We start from the raw sequence: 23984 nt of genomic DNA, 5'->3' as shown, positions 1-23984 counted from the left end.
CTTACACAAACAAAGTTCTGCTGGCACAATTTTTGTAGAGCTCTCTTGCATAAAGATAATGATGATTTTACAATGAGGGGGCACTCCTTTATATAGGCACAGGAGTTGAGAAAAAGGTGGAGGAAAAAGTGGGAGCAACTCAACCAACTTTGCCCTAGTCTAACTACAGAGAAAATAAAGGGTTACATGCAACTGCACATGCAACTTGCATTACATCCTTTTACATACATGTTGTAATTATGCTTTTTCATATAATGCATTCTTTACAACTACTAACATAAAATAAAAACAAAACAACAATCTTAGATATTGTTTCTCAGTGATTTGAATTTGACAATGATGTCACGCACTGTGGGAAGATCAACAATTTCCATGGTCTTCGATATGACCTCTACTCTCATTGCATTTGCATATGCTGATTGTATAACTTTGAAATTTGCTGCTGTAGTAATTAACAAGTGTTTTTGTTAAGAATTTATACAAAACAAACTTGTTCATCGTATGTGAACCAAAATTTTCAGAATCTACATCAACATTAATCTTGTTAGTATATTCTAAATTTACTATCTCTGTTGCAATAAGATTATGAGATTCATTCATAACATGACATCCCATCTGTTCCAAATTACAAGTGACACTTGTTTCAATTGCTTGACAATCTCCAAAGGCCACCTGCAACTTTGTGATCAACTTCCTTAATGTCTCCTCCTTGTAACCAATGAGCCCTTGGAATTAGAAGAACATTTCACATGATGAAAGAATGTCACATGAAACGCATTGTGGGAAGATCAACAATTTTCATGGTCTTCGATATGACTTCTACTCTCATTGCATTTGCATATGCTGATTGCAGAACTTTGGAATTTGCTGCTGTAGTATTTAACAAGTGTTTTTGTTAAGAATTTATACAAAACAAACTTGTTCATCGTATGTGAACCAAAATTTTCAGAATCTACATCAACATTAATCTTGTTAGTATATTCTAAATTTACTATCTCTGTTGCAATAAGATTACCAGATTCATCTGTACCATGACATCCTATCTGTTCCAAATTACAAGTGACACTTGTTTCAATTGCTTGACAATCTCCAAAGGCCACCTGCAACTTTGTGATCAACTTCCTTAATGTCTCCTCCTTGTAACCAATGAGCCCTTGAAATTTGAAGAACATTTCACATGACGAAAGAATGTCACATGAAACCAAGGCATCCAAATCGAATTTCACCATTTCATCCCAGTCATCAAGGATTTCCTTCAAGTTATCTGCTTCTTCAGTCAAAGAAGAAATTAAGTTTTGCTCCATTTCATTCATCTCTTTGACACGCCTAAGAATTGCAAATGTCTCTGTGATGGCTCGAACTCCTTCATAAATGATTTCCTATATCTAAGACTTAGCAACTTCAATCAACCTTCTCTTTTTAGACGTTTGAGACATAACAACAACACTTTGAGAAGATTGTTTTTTGATAACCTCATTCAAATGAGAGATCTCCTGTTTCAACCGATTCTTCTTTTCCAAAAGCTCATGATTGCTTTTTGTACATTGGCCAATGCATCTTGAGCATCTTGTAAACAACCCAAACATGATTGCTTTCCAACTTCAACCTTAGTAAACTTGTAGTCAGAAGGAGTAAGTTCCTCAACAGGTTTATCTACCAAGGGCTCAACAACTTCAACAAATTTGGTTTTATCAAAATTAACCAAAATTTTGGAAACAATCTTATCTTTCAAAGATTTGGATTTAGTCTTCTTAACAGGAAGATTTTTAGGAGGAACAACCACTTTCCTTCTCTTTGTTGTTATTTTACTCAACCATGTAGGCAGGCCGAAACTTTCATCTGCAGAAGTAGGCACAGTGGAGACCATTGGCATTGATCTAGATTGTATATCCGTAGTGACTAAGCAAGATTCAGTTTGTACCACTGAAGGCATAGGAACATGTTGAAAAGACTCCGTCATGAAAAGTTCAAATCCTGTCAAAGATGTATCAAGTTGAGAAACTTGACCATTGGTAAGAGTCAAAAAATCTTCAAACACATTTTGTAAGTGATCATATTGTTCATGTGTAGGGACGCGAGGAACATCAGATGAAATAGGAAGAACCATAATATTAACCTTTGAGATTGGAATAGAAGGAGTGAAAACAGTGGAAAATGAATCCACATCATCATCAACCTCATGCAAAATGGGTTCTTCATGTATAGAAGACGTACAAACTTGTGCAGGCTTTGGAGGAGATATGATCGTGATTTCCCCTTCTTCATCTAAATCTTCCTTATCAGATTCTGTTTCCAATTCTTCTTCTGATTTTGCGACTAATTCTTGAATTGGCTCAGAAACTTGAGATGATTTTGTTTCTTTTCCGCCCTTCAATTTGAATTTGAGGGAACCCTTAGCATCAAAAGATGAAGCACCATCTTTCCCTGTAATCTCCAGTTGTGATTTCCTACCAGGAGGACCAAAACTTTCACAATCCGAGCCCATCTTAGGATTTACTCTTTTAAGGTCTTTACCTTTCAACCATTTGTTGGTGTTTGCTAGAATGGAAATCTTTCCATAATGGATGTACCTTCCTTTTGTTGCCATTAAATAGGAAGAGGGCACTTCTTATCAAAGTTGGCTTGGTGAAACTGCGGATCAAGGATGTCGCCATCATCTTCAACTTGAAAATCTGAAGGGATTTCCAACATGTTAAGATCAATTACTTGTTGCAAGGTTAATCTGCAGTAATCCATCTTCATAATGTCAAGTTCTGTTCTCATATCTATCCAGATGTCTTCGATGCGATGAACATGAGTATAGGCTCTTTTCATCTGAGAATTCATCTCTCGATAGTCAAAATTAAATCTGACCTTGAACTTCTTCAAGATAATCAACTGCAACTTTGCTTCCATATTCTTTGTTTTAGGCACAAAAATGATTGAATAATTGCCAATAGCCAAAGGCTTAGTTGAGGTAATGCCAAAACCAAGCCTATGTGAAGCATGCTGATCACTTTGCACATCTATGAGCTGTCTAGCTAGCTCCATCGGGATGATTCAACTTGTAGCATACCTAGGTAAAGTATACAGCTCTCCTGTGAAATATTCAACTCTCAAGTATGTGAAAGTGGGAAACTGAAAAAAAATACAGCCATATTGGTTCACCTTTTCCCATGCTACATTAGATACTCTTTTGATAGACAACTGCTTATCAAACAAGCATAAAAAAGTTCGAAGAAAGCATCTTGAACTTTTCTGTAGTGGAATTTACTATTTGCCAAAGTGATTTGGTCATAGTAGTCCCAACTAGGAACTTGAAGATGATCTCCTTTGGTAGAAAGACCAGAGAAAGATCCCATGGTAGCAGCGATGTAAACTAGATAAGAGTTAATGTAAAAAAGTACTGATGTTCCCACATTACATATCTGCTGGCTGAGTGCAGTACTATTAAGTTCTCCCCAAAGATGTCTTCTTTATTCTCCATAATTTGAAACATGAACTTATACATCCATGGCTCAAAATTAGTAGAATCTTTAAGGCCACAAATCTGACTGAGAAGGATGATGAGATGCTTATACTCTTGTTTGAAATTTGACTAATGAATAGTCTTTGGTCATCTGGAGAAATTGCTTCTTTTATTGTCTAAACAGTAAAAGTTGACATATTTCTAATAATTACTTTTTTGCTTATTTCAATTGGCCAATGATGATCCTTTAGTCAAATCAGCACATTTTGATTTATGCGGAACTTTGAAGATTTGTTCTATAACTTCAAGATCTAAGCTAATGATAACCTTGCCGTCAACATCTTTGATAGTTTTTGTCTTGGGAGTAAATCGCCATGCACATCCATAAATGAAGTCAGGTTCTATAGTTGCCATAGGAAATGTAGATACCAAGTGAATGTTTCTTCTCCTAATGCGCTTCATTTCATGACTAGCTAGAGCTTCAACTCTTTGTAGAAAATCAACCACATTCACATGATCAATCTTCGTGTCCAACACATTATCCAAATTAGATATGACTGAAGGAGCTGCATGAGCCAATTCTTTATCATATTGATATTTCATTTTGCCTTTGGATTTGGATGGCAAGGACATATCTTGTGCTTGCACTACAACACCAAAATCCTAAAACATAAATACATCATCAGAAGCAATCTTCATACAAGTGAATTTCAGAGCAGCAGTGAAGATTCAAAAATGGATTGAAGACTTCACAAATCCGACAAAGTGACTTCAAAGAGAAAGCATATGCAATGGAACGAAAAGTGGAATGGAATGAGAATGTGTGAAGGTGAAACACATGAGAATGCGTGCAAATGAAAATTGGCGATTTCAAAAATAACTTAGCATTTTCAAGGCATTATTACATGAAAAATGAGTACATGTAAATGCAACATGTAACTGGAGGTGAAGGGTGAAATGAGATGCGAATGTGGGTGAAGATTACACTTCACATGTATGTGCGAATGAAGGTCAAGATGGAAAGCATGGAAATATGCGAAAACATGAATTTGCTCACGAAAGTGCAAATGCATATGAAGGGATGGAAATGGAAAATGGAAATGAGATAATGAGTTTTATAGTCACTTTTGGTGAAAAGGAGAAGTCAAAGTATATGGGAAGTGAAAATGACATCTTTTTGACTTTTCGAAATGTGACTTTTAATCAAAATCGGACCTTTTTGATACAATTATATGTAAGACATTTTGTGTAATCATGTCGTGCGAATGGAAGCGAAAAGTGAGATGGGTGAAAGTGGTAGTGGAAAATGGGATTACATGCATATGCGGATGGAGAATGAGATGAAAAATATGTAATCGCATTTCGTTGAGTGAGAGATGAAGTGTTGTGACATGGAAACAAAAAGGGGAATATGATGATGCTTTCGCATGTAATGAAGCAAAAACAAGTTCTTGGGAAAGAACTTGTAATTTCTATAAGTGGAGAAAACCGGCAAGCAAACACAAAACATATAACACAAAAGAAACAATGTACCTTCGAAAAATAACTCAAACATGCCAAGATGCAATGCACTTCAAAACTCAAATTCAAAATTGGGACTTGGGAAAGAACCAAAAACAAGAAAATGAATAAAAACTTCATATTTAAAGGAAAAATGCACTTTCCATGGCAAAGATCTTCACAAATGGCAACCATCAAGTAATTTCATGCATAAAATCAGCAGGATAAGCATGGATTTAAAGCAAGAAAGAAAGAGTCTACTTACATGTGCCAAAAATGAAGGGAAAAGATGCTCCAATGTTTGAAAAATTCTCCAAAAATGGTAAGACTTTTTCCAACTCAACAAATTCAAATGGGAGAGGGCAGCAAATATGGAGAAGTTGTTGGGAGATGCCAAAACGTGCCCTAAAAACACTCCAAGATCCAATGTTTTTGCAAATGAAAGCTCATGGAATGTTTTTGGTGAAAAATGTGTTTCACCAAGGAGCATAAGTAAATTGATTTGGTGTTTAAACACCAAAATGTTAACCAATATGAAATGTAATCACCAAATAATACCAAATCGATCCATCCTCATGCAAACACGTTGATAAAAAATGGACGTATTTGGAGTTTTCTTCAAAAACGTGCCCTAGGATTGAGCTCCCAAAAACGATTTTCAGCATATTAAATCCATTCTTGATGCAAGGAAACTCATTGCCAAGTAAAAACGCCTTCAATGGAGAAGATTTCATACAAATCCACCAAGTAAAGCTCTCACAATGAGAAAAATTGGGTTCTTGAGGAGCAAATGCACACATTCTTTCAAAATCGGACTTTTTAGAGGGCACAACACATTTTAAAACATGCTCTTGATCAAAATCGGACTTTTTTGGGTGCATAGCATGTTTTAAAATATGCAACAAGTTAAAATCGAACTTTTTTTGGGTACATGGCATGTTTTAAAATATGCAAGTCATCAAAATCAGACCTTTTTGGGTCACTTGCATATTTTAAGTTACATCTCACTTTTTAAATGCAAAGACATGAAAACTTCACCTTTGATGCAATTACATGAAAAAGGTCCACTTATAATGAACTTTTGATGTAATGACATAAAAAATGTCCAACAAAGCTAACTTTATATGCAGTGACATGTAAAATGTCTACTTTTGATGTATTTTACATGTTATTGCATATAAAATGTCCACTTATGAAGACTTTTAAGTTATTTAATTCACTTAAAATTATAAAAATGTTACAAAATGGGTCATAAACAATATTTATTTATCATATTATGAAATTTAATACATAAACATTATTTTAAAGTAACATTCAAATAAACATTTGATTTTTAAAATAAAAAATTAAAATGAAACTATATAGTTATAGTTACTTTAAGTGAAAAATTAAAAAGTAACTCAACTTAAAATTTTAACGTAAAGTGCACTATAGTAACTTTAAGTTATAAATTTAAAGTAAAAGTAACTTAAAAACATAACAAAAAATGAATATAATGTTATATTTTTCAAAAAGTGAATGTCAAATTGAAAATATAACATCATATTTGTAATTCGTGCTGTTGCACCTAAAATGTCCACTTTTGAGGCACTAAAACGGGCATAACTTTTAACTGGCAACTTTGATTGACCTCTAGGTTAGACCAAATCAAAGGGAAAAACGAAAGGCATGACATGAGCAAAACCAAAAGACTAAAAAGAAACAAACACAAATTCAAAAGCAAAGAACAAACGATGAAGGCTTCAAAAATCAAGCAAAGACTCGACAGAAAGCAAAATGAAAAAGACTTGATGAAGGCCTTCAGTAAAACAATTTGATATTTGAATTGAAATGGATCAATCGATCAACATTAAACAATTAAATATGAAATTCAAGATTAGAGAAATGCGAAACTAGCTTGAAAAAGTTTTGTGCTGTTACTTACATTTTGTGGTGACAAAATGTAGGACAACAGAAGACAGAGGAGAAACATAGCTATTGATACTAGTAGAGACAGAAAAAATATACAAAGAAACAGAACAAAACAACAGACAAATAAGTAAACTAGGAGAAGAACATGATTATCAAAGAGAAGACAATTCACCATGGGAAGAATTTGGAACCATGGTGGAAAAATCCAATTGGGAAGAAGGATTAGAAAAAGACAGAATGGAGGGAGAGTGAAAGACTATAGAAGTAGAAGAATACCCAATAAGCAACCAACTGATTAAAGAAATTTTAACAGAGGATGGTTAGGAAACAAAAGAATCAGAAATTGCAGTAGAGGGTAAAAATCAATTAAATTTGGAAAATTTGGGTATATCCATTAATCAGGAAGGGTTGAAAACACCTAATTGTGGAAAACAAAAACTGGAACAAGGATGGAAATCACTCAAGGAGCTTAGGGAGGCAGCAGGACAAGCAAAGGAACAAACTAAGATTAGAGAAATTTTACAAGGCGGGAAGGGGAAGAACCTTCCCAAGGACTAATGAGAATTACAACATGGAATGCTAGGGGTGTAAATGCCCCTAGCAAGAAACGCTTATTGAAGCGTAATCTCACACCATTTGAAACAAAAATTCTATTAATTCAAGAAACAAAATTAAACAAAGAAGAAGGTATAAAGTTAGGACAGAAACTAGGAATTTGGAAATTAGAATTCAATATATCATATGGTGCCTCAGGTGGATTGGGAATAGTATGGAATCACTGAAAATCCAACCTAGAAATAATAACCTCAAATTTTAATTGGATGGGAAGCTGTGTCTCAAGTACAAAAAATAATCTCCAAATTATAGTAATAAATGTCTGTGGGCCTACACTAACAATAGACAAATTAGTAGTATGGAATGAGATCAACACATTTTTAAGCACACTACAAAATGAGAACATTATCATTGGAGGTGATTTTAACACAATATTAAAAAGGGATGAAAAATATGGAGGGATTCAGACAATTCCAAGAGCAACAAAAGACTTCAGAGAATGGACAGAAAGAAATGCATTCAAAGATATTCCAACAAAAAATGGAGTATACACATGGAATAACAGAAGGAAAGACTTTAGCTACATAGCAGAAACACTGGACACATTCTTTTTTAAAGGAGATCTATGTAGTTTGGAAAGAGAAATCAAAGTAGAAATCCTACCAATGGTAGGCTCGAATCACTTGCCAGTAAAAATTGAAATCAAGGAACCATCCATACTTGGCAGAAACCCTTTTCAGCGTGAAAAAATATGGTTTATTGACAAAAATATAAAAAATTGGTGGCAAGAAGAGAAAATTCAGGGCTAAAAAATGTTTCTTGTCGTATCCAAACTAAAAATGATAAAAGAAAAGATTCTAAAATGGAATAAAGTACAATTCAAAAATATATTTAAAGAAAAGTTAGATATAGAAGAAAAATTGGAAAAATTAAACAAAGAAGTTATCAAAAAGGGAATGAATAACGAAATTTACTTGCAAGAAAAAGAATACCTACTAAAACAAGAAGAAATTTTAGCTAAAGAAGAGGTGTTTTGAAAGTAAAAATCCAGGGAGAAATGGCTAGCAGAAGGAGATCACAACACCAAATACTTCCATACAAGTACCTTACAACATAGAGAGTCATTGATAATATATCAAAAATTAACAACTCACAAAGTATTTTTTTAGATAATCTAGACAAAATAGTAGAAACTTTTGTAGATTACTTCAAAGATATCCTTAATAATTATGAAACTTCTAACAGAATAGAACAAGAAGAGATGCTGAAAGCAATACCGAAGGTAATCACAACAGATGATAATAAATCCCTCAAAAAACCATTCACATTGCAAGAAATTAAAACGGCTTTCTTTAATATTAATCCGGACAAATCACCAGGACCAGATGGATTCCAAGCTTTCTTCCTCCAAAAATGTTGGGAAATAATAAGAGTAGACTTGTGGAAAGCAATTGAAGTATCAAGAAATGAGGGAACACTTTTAGCAGAAATCAATCACACATTCGTAACTCTAATCCCAAAGAAAAATAAGGCTAACAAACCAGGTGACTTCAGACCTATTGCTCTCTGTAATACTATCTATAAAATATTCTCGAAAGCTTTAGCAAACCGACTTAAAAAACATCTCCATAAATTAATATCAGAAGAGCAGACAGGGTTTGTACCTGGGAGATCTATTCTAGATGGCATATCAATCATTCAAGAAACAATACACTCAAAATCAAAGAATAAAGAAGCATGCATGTTACTAAAACTAGATATACAAAAAGCATACGATAAAGTAGACTGGAGATTCCTATGTAAAACACTCAAAGCTTTCAGATTCTCAAAAAGAATGGATTAACATCATTTTTCAGTGTATTTTTACCCCAAAAATCTCGCTTCTCATCAATGGAACTCCAGAAGGATTCTTCAGTATATCTGGGGGGCTTTGACAAGGTGATCCTATCTCTCCCTTCCTATTCATCATCATGGCAGAAACCTTTGGGAGATCAATCAAGACAACACAACTCCAAAACAAAATTAAAGGCATTAAGGTCACTAAAAATCTGGCTAATACTACACATTGACAATTCGTTGATGATACAATACTAGCTGTAGTAAGCACCAAAAAAGAGACAAACTATATTAAAACAATCTTAAACAATTTTACAAAAGCATCAGGTCAAAAAATCAATGCAGAAAAATCCAAAATCTTTTTCTTAAACACAATAGTAGATAGAGAAGAATAGATATGCAATGAACTAGGGTATAAGAAAGGTACCTTCCGTTGTAAATATTTGGGAATATACCTGGATAAAGGGAATAAAAATAATCAAGGTTGGGAGCATGCACTGGAAAAAATGGATAACAAAATAGAAGCTTGGAAAGGAAAATGGCTGACCAAAGCTAGGAAAGTAACAAAAATCAAAGCTGGTCTATCAGCTATACCTGCTTATCAACTATCATGTTCACAGTTACCAAAGAATATCAATTAGAAAATAGAAAAGAAATTAAGAAACTTCTTCTAGAAAGGTATCAAAGACAAGAAGGCAACATTAATAAGATGGGAAAAAATATGTAGGGCGCAAGAAGCAAGAGAACTAGGAATAAAAAATCTAGAGTGGCAGAATTAAGCATTAGGTGCAAAACAAGTATGGAGAATGTGTCAAGAAAAAGATAGCAAATGGGCTAGAATTCTTTATAATAAATATCTAAACGCATCAGATAACACATCACTATTTAGAACTAGGAACCCTCCCAGAAGCTATGCAACATGGAATTTTTTATTAAAATGTTGCCCCTTAATCACCAAATATACTACATGGGATATAGGGAAAGGAGATAAAGCTCTATTCTAGGAAGATTCGTAGAACGGGTATCCCCCCCTCGACCAATCTGACATAACCTGCAATGCAAAAATTCAATTACAAATGATTTGGGGAACTAAGATAGAAGATTATATTCAATTGGACTAGTCTAATGAAGAAACTGCCTGGAAATGGAAATCCTTAGAAAATTGTGGTCTCAATTCTGTAGATCAGGAGATCTTAGAAAATATCCTTAGAGAATGCTCAATTAACTACAACAATAGGGAGGACAAACTTATCTAGGCAACTACTAAAGATGGAATCTACAAAGTAAAGGAGGGATATAACCAAATTATAAATTCACAAAGATGGGAAGCAATAAATATCCTGGTAAATCTCTGTTGGGATCCACCAGGTCTTCCTAAGGCAGGTATCTTTCTTTGGGCAGCTTCCCAAAATATAATTCTAACAGTTGATAGAATAAGAAAAATGGGATTTGAAGGCCCATCATGATGTACTCTTTGTAAAGAAGAATCAGAAATTGCAGAACATCTTCTATACCAATGCAAATTTGCGAAGGAATGCTGGTTATGGCTCAAATCCAAACTAAATTGGACAACTCCTCTGCCGGTAAAATGGCAAGACCATCTGATAGGATGGCCAAAAAAATTAAATAATAAAGTATACACAAAACTATGGAATATTACTCCAGCAATCCTAGCTTGGGAGATATGGAAGGAAAGAAACAAATGAATCTTTAAGAATGAAGAACTCCATCTAACATCTCTCTACAATAAGATTGAAGCTAGCATTATAGAGGTCATAAACAACAACCTCAGGAAAACAACAAAAGAAGAAGGCTCCTTCTCAGAATGGGATTTTGAAATTAAAAAGAATTGGAAACATCTAATTAATCCACCTCTCACAAAAGTAGCAATAGCACAGCCAGAAAAGAATGCAAATGGGAACCTCCACCAAAAGGTTGGAAGAAACTCAAAATTTCGACGGAGCCTCTAGAGGTAATCCCGAAAAAGCAGGAATAGGGTGTATAATTAGGGAGGAATTTGGAAATTGGCTCATAAAAAGAGCTAAGCCTCTGGGAATAGTTTCTAACAACATGGTAGAATTGGAAGCAGTGGATGAAGGACTAAAACATTGCATTAGCCTGAAAATCAAGAAAATTATAATCAAAGGAGATTTGCAAATCATCCTAAATGCACTTAGGAATGGAAGGGCTCCTAATTGGATACTAAACTCTAGACTAGAAAAAACTATTAGACCATTGGAAAAATTTGTAAGAAGTAAGATTTACACATATATTTAGAGAAGGTAATACAGAAGCTGATATTTTAGCAAATAAAGGTACAGATGGAGGAAACATTCTATTGTTTAATCATAGTCAGTTAGGGATGACTATTATAAGATCTAAACCTCTATAGAATCTCCCTTGACACTTGGATTCACGATTTTCCCAATTGGTGTAAATCTCGGCTCACGTTTTTCAGCATATATGAATCTATCACCTAGAGATATTGTGATCGTCAACATCACTTTAATTATGATTCCGAGTGGATGAATAATCATCTAGTTGCATGGAAATGGCATCATCACCTGGTTTTCTAGATCCTTCCCTACTCAACTGTAATTCTATAAATGTGAGTGGGGTCCCTTTCTCACCACATTTTTCCCATATCGTCTGAAAATTAGTTTTGGGCTGTCCCCTTCATGGATACTAATATTTGTCTATGTCATGCCTCTGAAGTTCAAACCATGGCCTTTCATGGCATAGTTAAACTCGAGAGATGAAATCGGTTACTCAGGCCCATGGAGGACATGAGTAGTGTTGTTGTCAGTAGGGTTTTGGGTGAGGGAGTCTTCAACTATGATTATTCATGGCGTACCAATAGTGACACCCTTGGGACATGGATTGGATGCTTAGCTAGGGCTAAAGTAGAGAAATGGGATATAATCAAACTCTGCTATAACCTATTTGACCCTAGCTGGCTAGTAGGTTTAGAACAAGTGGTCTTTAGTATTGATGAGAAACTTAAAATCCCGTTGCCAGAAGCCTACATGGCACCAACTAGGTAGTTTCGAGCTCGCTATTGTTCCTAGGCGCCCCAATTTGGTAATTAGAGGCAATATTCTCTTCTTCCGAGAATGGCCCAGAATGGAAGTCAGTGTGCAATTTCTGCTATGATGGAGAGGCATTGAAGAGGATCTTGTGACGGAGTGGCTTTTGACATACCTTTGGGCCTTTGATGCTTATATTCACCCGGATGTGGACTTCTTTGACCTAGAGGCTGTTGAATTCTGCCTCCCTAATTTTGACAAATCCAACAGAATGAGAAATGCCTACGAGTTCCCCCCTAGTTCTTGGGCAAAAAACATCAGGGAAGCTTCAGAAATCATCATGGTCTTTGGTAAGAAGACATCTGAAGAATAATCGAGGTTTTGGGTATGGTGATGGTGGTTTTTTGTTTTTAAGTATGGTGGCTCTTACACCCTCTCATAAAGAGGCTTTGTGGGTGTGGCCCTAGATGTTTACTTATCGAGTTATATTATGGTTAGGCTTGCTGCATTTTCCCTAAGCAGTGACTAGATTATTTTAAGATTAGGGCATCTTCAGGACTCAACGGATTATGGCTATCTTTCTTATGTAAATATAATGTTCATGATAATAATATTTCCTTTATCTACTTTATGTATGTTTTTTCGACTGATATGGGTTTTTGGGCCCGGCCACTTTGTAAGGCGTATTCCTTTGTGGCTGAACGTGGATACCAGAATTGGTTCTCAGATCAGATTAGGATTTATTGCTCAAAGTACTAAATCCTCAAGAGATTTATTTTTTCTGCTCTAGAGGGTAGTTGATTTATTTCTCTAGGTCCTATTACCGCATACTCGACGATTAGACTTTGCATTTGCCTTTTCATCAATCACCCTAAATTCTTAATCTTTAGCATTTAAGCACTCCTTGGGATTCTGAGGCTTGTATGGGTTTCTCAACACTACGAATATTCTCTAACTTATTATCAAATAATAGCAATTAATTGCAAACCAATTAATCAATTCAATCTTAATAACTAACAAAGAACATTACCAGGTATCAAAATATCTATGCAAATCCAAATCGGGATAATGAATAAATCCAATATTAATTATTAATTACAAATATATTCGTATAGAGAAGTACATTATAATTAATTCTTTGCCTTAATATTGCATTGAACCTTAACTAACATTTAAGACTAGAATGGAACACCGTCTTATGATTATACGGTCCAATTGGGTTTTGGTAGCTATCATTTAGACATTGAACAACACTCTCCATTGTTTATCTTCGGTATTCGTTTTTCCTTCATTATAACTCGTGTTTCTTAACCCCTTTGGATGTTAGTATTTTTTTGCAGCAATTTTGTTCTCTTCCTTCGGCAGGTTTCTTGCTTCTCCCTGTTGACTGTTCTTTATTTCTAGTGCTCGTTGGCCCCTTTATCCTGGATGTTTCTCGCTGCTCAGGTTTTCATCTTTGTATTAATTTAATAATTTGAGCTTGTATTCACACTGGGGAATGCCCTGTTTATTATTTGTATAATATAGGAATTCAGTCTTGGGCTAGACTAGAGGTTTTCTTACTCCATTCTTTCCTACCAATGCCCGTTAGAACAGAGAACTTTGTAATCTCTTTTGTTTATCTAATATAATATAAGGGTTTGGTTTATTGATCAAAATAAAAATAAAAAACATATTCTCTATGCACACGTATAATTCTGAATTTGTATTTGTTGAATATATAAATTAGTATATATATATTTTTCCTAGTTCTCATCTGATAATTTTAATTATCTATATTGTCATACATTATAACTACATAAAAAAAGGTCTAAAGGTGGAAGGAAACATTGCATATCTTTATCTATATATATATATTATCTATTTAATTTATTTCATATTAATTATGCATTAAAATATTTCATAAAAAAACAATTTCATATAGGGCAGTCTTAAAAAGTCTTACAAATATATAGAAAGGACATAAAATTATGTACCTTTAATTTCTAATTTTAAGGAGGGAATATTCCTTATATTAAATTTAGCTCATTCAATATTCCTTTTATAATAATTTTCCATTTTTGCATTTATGCCCCTTTGCAAAGTATGCTCTTGCCTTAATTTGTCACCTTTCGTTCTTTGTCTAATATTATTGTTTATGTGTGTAATATATTTTTGTGTTCCTTTTGTTATCTCTTTTTCCTCCTTTTTCTCCCTTTTCTCGTTTGCTTTTTTGATTGTTTAAAATAAAAATGGAAAGTAAAACCGACTGTGTCTTTCTTTGCTAGTGTCATGCCATTTAAATATTCTTGCAAAGGGTCGCAACTTTCAAATCTTGATTTAATATTTAATATATTAATATTCTTAATATTGATTTATTATATTAATATTAATATTATTGATATTGTCTTGTTATTTTTACATTGATAATTACATTTATTGATATTGATTTATTAGTACTAATATTAATAACTATATTAATATTATTAGATTGATTAATAATATTAATTATTTGCCTTTTATTGATTAATAATAATATTTGTATTGATTAGAGAATTGAATATTAATTTGATTAATATTAATATTATTAATTATGAATTGATAAATAATATTGTTAATGTTGATTATTTAAGTAAAGACTTAGTGATACTCAATCCGATTTACATACACACATCAATTATGGTTCATGACAATTCCGTAGGGTTGTTCAATTTTGTGATGTCAAAATTGAGGACAATAGTCCTTGAGCATCATCTTATGACTTTGGTAGTCACTTTGATAAAATTTTGTGAGCGTATCCCATATCTCCTTGGTGTTATTTTTTTCCAATTGATGAGGAATCAAATGATCTCTTACTCCATCAAAAATGATCCTCTAAGCCTTGGCCTCCTTGACTTCATGTGTATCCAAAGCAATAGGATCATTTATTGGCGGTGTCACTTTTGTACTAGCATAGATCCAGAACTTGTTCTTGTCAAGAACATATATATTTCAAACTTTCCACTGTAAGAAGTTAGACTCATCCTCAAACCTGTCCTCATATTGAACATTGGTTGCCATAGCCCTAAAAGAAATTGAAGAAAAAAATCTGTTTTTTCTTTTCTTGAAATTGGCATCACAACTCTTGGCTTTGTATTCAAAGTTTAGAGCTCTGATACCATGCTAATTCCTTATAACCTATCTACAAATTAATTGCACAATAAATCCATAGAATAGAAACTCTATTCTTTATAGAAATCAATACTTTGGGTTAATTAACAACAAATAATAGCAGAAGTTAACAAAAGTCAATCACAAAAAAGACAATAGCACAAATATACCCAAGAAACCCCAGTGTGGGGAAAACCTGCAATGTTGGATCTTCTATCCTGCCTACAACAAACTTTTTTTCTTTAAAATACAATCACACTTTACTACAATAACCTAACATAAATAGAGCCTAGCTGTTTTCCTTAGCTAGCAAGAAAAAAATCTTTCCTTACATTCTTTGGCTTTAAATTATTTATAAAACCACTCTTGGTTTTACTCAACTTCACAAACTTAGAAATATTCTTTTAAAGAAAAAAAAATAAAGCTGTTGCTAAATATCCAACTTGAGTTTCTTTAAAGCAACTCTACTCACCCTTTCGAGCTAAACAAAAATCAATAATTTTTCCTCCTTGTTTCATAGGTTTCTTGGGGCTCCCATGCAGGAGAAAGAGGAGGTGTAGCCCTCTCCAAAGGATTTTTTACTTTAATTGAATGACATGATTTTTTTCAGGTTGCTGCATTGAACTCAATTTGACATGTTGGAATGTTAAACAGAGTCTGACCAGTGGTACACCATGCCCAACTATGTTTATAATGTTTCATATCATCCTGTTGTGTGTCTCCCAGAATCTTTCCTTTTTAATTTTCTTCCGTGGTGACATTTGAAGAACTTTGTTTAAGCCATCTATACTACAAAAGAATACTGTCAAGGGCTCTTGTTTGAGTTTCTCAGTTATTGTGTGGGTTTGTTGGCCTTTTCTTCTAGTAGAGCTTTGTAAGTATCTTGTATTCTAGGGTTCCCATCCTCTTGATATTTTCATATCATTCATTCTATTCACAAGTAGAAAAATACTTTAAACACAAATAATTCAAGAACTCTTAAGGGTTCCCATCCTCTTGATCTTTTCCTTTTTGATGTATATTCCTTTTTATTCTCCCTCAATAAATTTATGCAGTCCCACGTCTCTTCCTAATTGTGGTCAGTGTAAGTCCTTTTTGGATTTATCCTATTTGATCTGTTTTTCTGATCTACCTTCCTTCCTTTCGAATATCATTAAATTTTTTCTCACCGAAGTATTCCTTTGGTCTTGGCTCTACCAACATGGACATAATAACCCCAACACCTTACTCAGCTTTGAGCTGCACGTCAAGCAAGGTGTAAGGAGGGGTAATTAAAAGGAATTCAACACTTAAGGATCAGATAGGGTCCACATCACCAAAGGGTAAAGGTAAGTGAACATGGCATTTGCAAGTATGCCACATTAAGCAACGATAGGATTATGAATTTGTTTTCATGGATATAATATTAAATAGGATGTGACTAGTTAATTAGATTTATTAAAACTAGATATTTATCTATATTATATATTGGAATGATCTTATATATTTAAACTAGATATTTATCTATATTATATTGGAATAATGAGGATCATTCTCAAAGTAGGAAAAGAGGGAATGACATTAGTTTATAATTATCTACGTTTTAGTGGAAAGATCTTATATTGAGTATTATATTAGTCTCTCTTATTTATTCTATATGTACTATACGAGTTATTTGCCTTGATCTTTCTCTCTGAGGATGTTCTGCTTACAGGAAGAGGGAAATTGATTTTAAGAGGGAGTCTTGACGCTTTATCAAAGGAAACCTTGAAAGAGAGGGAGCAAATAGAGGATATGATTCATTCAACTTTGATGATCTCTGTTGTTCTCTAGAAATTGTAGCAGTCAGTGGACCATGATTCATGAGTGCTATTTCATGATTATTTGGGCATGCCCCCAGTGTACATCATGAGGAAGTGACGACTTCCAAATGATTATCACTTGCATTTGTTAAAGTTATTGAAAGGCGATGATCTTTCAATAACTTAACCTTCTATTGTGATGGACATTTTATGGGTCTGAGACAAATCATGATAGATGATAACTTGCATGGTGGATTAAGTTCCTTGCATAGACCATGACCTTCTCTTGTGATGGACATCTTATGATGTCTAAGTAGATCATGATAGATGAAAAATTGCATGGTGGATTAAGTTCCTTAAACAAACCATGAATATTCATATGGTAAGGATTATTGAAAATGCGTGTGCACATATCTTATGATCATTTTGACTACTTGGTGAATATTATGCAAATTGATGTTCAAGAGGCCATTACTCAGAGTACTTGGTGAATATCACGTGATTTGATGTTTAGGAGGCCATTACTCATAGTACTTGGTGAATATCTTGCAACTTGACGTTCAAGAGGCCATTGCTCAAAGAGTACTTGGTGAATTTCTTGTGACTTGACATTTAGGAGGCCATTGCTCTTCATATCATGAGATGATATCTAAATGGTGGATATCTTCTTGATCAAATACATCCACAAGATTGTCATTTCTAATATTACGTTGAGGTAATGCTTGTTCCTATGTTTATCCTCCCTAGCTAAGAGGGAGTGTTGATGTTTTGTAGCTTCAGTTGGATAAATACTAGCAAAGATGTGTGTGTGTGTGTGTGTGTGTAGTATATATGAGATGTATATATGCACTTATATATATATATATATATATATATATATATATGCTAATGAATAGACATGTCCCATGAAGGGACATACCTATTCTTGACTCATTCTCCATATAAATATAAGAGATCACTGCCTTTGGAAAGTACATACTGTACAGGTAGTGCAAATACATTTGCAGCGATCCGAAACTTTAACAATATCATTCATTGTATTCACAAGTAGAAAAACACTCTAAACACAAATAATTGCAGAACTCTTATGATTGGACACACATTTACCAATTTTCATGCAGTTGGTATGAACTGTCTGAGCACTTTAAGTGTGGTCACCTTGGAACAATGGCTAAGGCAGGCTTCAAAAGAGACTTTTAGACTATTACTACTTGTTTACTGTTTGTGACATTAAGTGGAGGCTCACAGTTATCTTTTGAAGAGTGTTTTTTTTGGCTTCAAGAGGCCCTTTGACTTTTTCCCAATACATCCTTTTTTTAGAGGCTATGTACAATAAGTGTGTCAGAAATATTAATTGCTGTAATCATTCTCTTTTTGTCTTAGAGCCTTTGACTTTTTCCCAATACATCCTATTTTTTGGAGGCTATGTGTGGTGTGTCAAATATTTATTTCTGCAATCATAAATCTTTACAAGACATTGTTTGCCAATTTTGGGCTCCCAATGGAATCTTTAATGTCATCAAGACTTGAGTACTATTTGTGTCCAACAAGGAGCATATGCTTACACAGCTATTAGCAGAAACATCAATTTTCAGAAAGATGGAGAGTATTTTTCGGTTTTAAATTGACAAGCCAAAGGATTTTCTTTGGCAGTGAAATTATGTTAATGATGGTGGTAATTGTGCATTGTGTAATTGCTTATAAGGCATACTAAATTAAAGCTGCCTGTACCTTGATAAATAAGGCATTGGTAAAAGTGCATTTGGCTGTCATTCTACCTCTTTGAATTTAATGTTCTTTACTAAATAATTATTGTTTCAGGTACTATTCAATGTATGGACATGTGGAGAAGCTTGCAGAAGAGATTAAAAAGGGCTCAGATTCTGTAGAAGGTGTAGAGGCTACATTATGGCAGGTTTGCTTTCTAAAACAGTTTTGTTTCATGTTTCAGAAGAAATTGTTGGAAAACGACACAATGTTTGCAAGTGACACAGTTATATGCAGAGAAAGTAATCTAGTAGATTCCATTAAGTCTGATGATGATTTGAATAATGATTTTTAGCAACACCGGCATCTTTTGTTTATATGGGTTTTCATGTTATTGGACATTTGTAATATTTTTAAAACTTGAACTTAATTAGTAGACAAGGAATTCATTTTGAAGAAACATCAGATTGTATAGTGAAAATTTTAAATTACAAAGTGTTATGTGAATTTGTCATGACCCCGTCTGCAGATGAATTAATTAGCAAATAAAATTTCAAACTTGTTTTACTCCAGAAGACTTTACAATTTTCTGCATCTTAATAGTGCCAAGGAAAGATACTGACTCTATCTAATATGCAGTGATTTATATGAAAATACAATGCAGCGAGAGTATGTAAGAAGGTAATCAATTCTCATTGGAGTTAACAACAGCAATATCAATAGTTGATTATAAAATGAAGTCAAATTGAATATGTTAAAACTATAGCCCAGAAATCAAAGATAATAACCAGCAATAAGAAAGAGAAAAACTGAAACAAAGAACACCAGAAATATCTTGGGAAAACCCTTCGAGAATGAAGGGAAAAACCCAGCCACACAACAAAATATATCTTTATTGATAATAGAAGTTCAAGTGTACAATGCTTATCGCATGATGCGAATATATAACAACAAAAGAGACTCTTCATATTCTAACCGAAGATCTCTTGAGTTTCTCATAACTCTTATAATTAAATATGACTCTTTGAATATTCATGCCTCAATGCATGTGAATGACACATGTCATTTACATTTATAATATTACAAATTAAACTTTAAGTGTCCTTTTCAGCTGAAGATGACAATAACGGTAATAACAGTCATATTTCCAGAGATAAAGATCTCTATCGCAGCTACTATCTTCAACACTCCCTCTTAGCCAGAGAGAGATCTTTAGCTGAACAATCACACAAGACTGCAACTAGAATGTCAATGATAAAATCTCATTCCATATATCTTATAAAAACCTGTAACAATATGAAAACATGTAACAATTCCTTATATTCATGGAATTACTCAACATGAAAACCTGTAACAATTACTCATATTCATGGAATCACTCAACATGAAACCCTAAAACAATTACTCATATTCATGGAATCACTCAACATGAAAACCTGTAACAATTACTCATATTCATGGAATCACTCAACATGAAAAGATTTGCAAGACTTGCAACTAAGCCTTTATTCATGGATTCTCTTAACGTGAATTGTCATGGAATCTCTCAACATGACATCCAACTCCCATCACGGAATCTCTCAATGTGATAACATCATGGACTCTCTCAACATGATGTTCACTATCGCATAGTGAAAGAGTTATCATAGCTGATCTTACAAATTTTTTTACACAAGAATAAAAATGTGCATAAAAACAAGACTTAGTTCCATTTAAGTCTCAGATTTTACAAATCCTATAAGCATCACAAGCATATACGAGAATGGTGGGAATTCCATTAGTACTCCCTCTTAATTATGTAGCCTCCTTCTGAAGCTAAAAACATCTCCCTCTTAATCATTGCTTTTCTCCTGCAACGAAAGTAGACATTAATGACAATTCTAATAGGAATCAATATTAGAATATTCACTATTCCTAGTGAAATGACAACTCAAAAATAAGTTGCAAGAAAACACCATGCATGTCATCAAGAGAAATTTCTTCAGCAAACTCCATTATAATCCTAAAAGAATAATCTGAGTGATTCTTCTTTCAGCTAGGACAGTCCTCTCATTGTCAAAAAAATGGCTTCCTCAAGTATCCATCCTTAAAAAAAAATCAAAATCAGAGATCACAAAACTCAGAATTTTACAAAAAATAATCATAAATTACTCAATATTTGATCATTTTGTAAGCAAATATCACAAAAGAATATGCATGAAAATTCCCTCCGAATACTTAAAGCTCCCTTTAAAGCTCAACATCTCCCTTTAAAGCTCAACATCTCCCCTTGAGCTCTAATTCAAATCTTGATGCACCCTACAATAAAAAATTTAAACATACTTCCCAAATATAACTCAGAATATTTATCTATTTGAAGAATAATCATCTTGATCATGCATGCACCCACATATAGCACTAGAAGTAATATATGTAACCATTTCATATGACTTAAGATTGGATTAGACAATCAATGTTTAAAATGAAAACTTATCTCTTGATTTCTTAGAGTAGATTTCCATATCTTTCTCCGGTTGTATGAAAATGATGCAATATTTGTCTCCATTTTATTTACCTCCTGCAACTTGAGAGCGACCTGCACTTTCTTATATAAAGTAGACTAGTCCAATTTTATCTTGAATATGCATTTGTTTGATGGATCACCACACAACATGATTAATCTAAATCAACCTTCCTTACATAAATAAGAATAATATTAAAGAATTCAGATAGGGGAAACCCCAGCCCTTCTTCATCTTTAGGCCAAGAAGAAAATTCATCTTCACTTTTCTCTGACTTTTCATCTTCAAGATTTCTATGAGATTCTTTGGATACAGGAGAAGCTTCATCTTTACTATAATAATATTATTTCCTGCCCTTTCGAATTGCACACATAGTCAAAGATGAGTAGAGCTTATGAGATTCAATAAAAAATTGAGAAGATATTGCAATAAAATGTAAGAGCCAATACGAGAGAAATACACAATCAAGTTGAAAACCGATTATAAAAAATATGAATAAACGCATCAAAGAATGAAAACCGACGAAAGACTCCACTTCACCCAAGAAAGATAACGAAAGAAACAAAAGTTGACGATACGAAGAGAAAGAGAAACCGAAGGGAAAAAAGATAGATGGAGGTGGCATGAGATATGTTAATAAAGCCAAGAATAAACATAATACATAGAAATTAAAACTTATCTTTACACTTTAAAAAATAACTCTGCCTTAGTTCTTTTATCACAATCGTGTCATAAAATGTGCAAAAGTGATTGACTAGCTCAAACATAAGACTTAACATGATTTCTTTTGTTGCGAGAACGGCAAGCGTAATGCTCCTAATGCGCAAAAGCTCCATCAAGAAAGGTGAAATGACATGACTGAATGAAGAGACAATATAGTGATTAAAACATACAGATGCCCAACAATTCAGGCACAGATTCTATATCTGGGGTAGACAGATAACGTCTCTAGATTTTTTCACCAAAATATTTGCTTGTTCCTTTTAAAATGGTATGCCCATATGTCATAAAGAATCTGTTAGAAACATTAATCTTCCCTTGGATGTATTTAATTGGGATATTCCAAGGATCCCTAAATGTAGTTTGTCCTATTGTACACATGTGGAGGACATGTCATTATTTGTCCTTTATTCCACATGCGAGGACAACTCATTTTTATAATTCCTTTATTAAGAAATTTAGTTTATCCTCCTTAAGAGGATTGTGACACTTTGCACACACCTATTATGAATGTGGCATTCATAGAAATGAGAGTTACACATGCGAACACATGCAACTCCTTTCTCATCTCTTTAAAAGAGATGCTCCTCTTTCTTTCTTCTTTACACATCATATTGATGTTATTGTATTGAGCTATTTTGCTCCAACTCTCTCTCTCTCTCTCTCTTCTCTAGGCATTTGCCTTCATTCATAATACTCACAAGGGGTTTTCTTTGCTTTCCCCTTATAAATCCTTGTCTCCATTGTTGAACCATCTTGGTGTATGCTCTTGGATTTTGCTTATCTCATGGTAATATTGTTTCACACTTAACTTACTCGGATTGTTTCTTGTTCCTTGCTCTATCTTGTCATTTCTTTCAGAATCGATATACACAACTACTCCAATAACATCCGACAACACAAAAGACAAAAAAAATATTAAAATGAATATGATAGGGAATGTGAGCGATGTCATTTGAACATAATTACAAATGGCACAGTGAATTCAATACAATGTTACCAAGTACGATATAAAGTGAAGCCTTGATTGGTTAAAAAAATAAAATAAAACAATAAACAAAACTATACCGACACTTCACGGTCCTTTATAATTCCTATAATACTCATGCAAAATAATCAGTAAAAACAAGACGTCATTAGTATCTAACAATAGAGAAGATGCATCCTCAACTTATTCAATAACACATTGAAGCGGTGAATAAAAGACCAAGAGACTATCACTATCAAATTGACCTGTCAAATTCACATTAAACTCTGATGACTCATAATAATAATGCAATGCTATTGAAGAAGGATAAAATAAATCAAAATGTTAGTCTTTTACCACAAGAAATATGGCATTGAAGGAGACGAAAACATACAAGATTGACATTAAACATCAGCAGTGATTATACTGGAAGAACAAATTATATTGGAAGAACAAGAAAATAACGTTTGTAATGAAACTTCAGAATGAATGATATACGTTGAGCACTCAAACAAACTGTTCAGAATCAAACAACTGGATCAACATAAAATCAATACAGACTTGGACTCTCCAATAGAAATACATCTTTATCACTCTTATATCACTAAAATCTAAAAATAGGCTCTGATACCATGTTGAAATTATAGCCCAGAAATCAAAGATAATAACCAGCAGTAAGAAAGAGAAAAATTGAAACAAAGAACACTAGAAATATCTTGAGAAAACCCTTCGAGAATGAAGGGAAAAACCCAACCACACAACAAAATATATCTTTATTGATAATAAAAGTTCAAGTGTACAATGCTTATCGTATGAGGCGAATATATAACAACAAAAGAGACTCTTCATAATCTAACCGAAGATCTCTTGAGTTTCTCATAACTCTTATAATTAAATATGACT

General features: G+C 33.5%; 1 protein-coding gene across 1 annotated transcript in view; it reads left to right on the top strand.

Moving 5' to 3' along the window:
• The window catches only part of LOC149576967 (putative NAD(P)H dehydrogenase (quinone) FQR1-like 1), a 154216-nt gene that overhangs the window by 16617 nt on the left and 113615 nt on the right, over window positions 1-23984 (top strand). The window contains exon 2 of the mRNA XM_089821276.1: window positions 19008-19101. Within this exon, the coding sequence (XP_089677402.1) occupies window positions 19008-19101 (94 nt within the window). The remainder of the gene's footprint in view (window positions 1-19007; window positions 19102-23984) is intronic.

The sequence above is a fragment of the Cupressus sempervirens genome, chromosome 1 (genome assembly GCF_028749045.1).
Source record: "Cupressus sempervirens isolate cs-2001-9-10 chromosome 1, ASM2874904v1, whole genome shotgun sequence".
NCBI lineage: Eukaryota > Viridiplantae > Streptophyta > Pinopsida > Cupressales > Cupressaceae > Cupressus > Cupressus sempervirens.
Note: the sequence above shows the minus strand (reverse complement) of the source record. Positions and strands in the feature narration are given on the sequence as shown.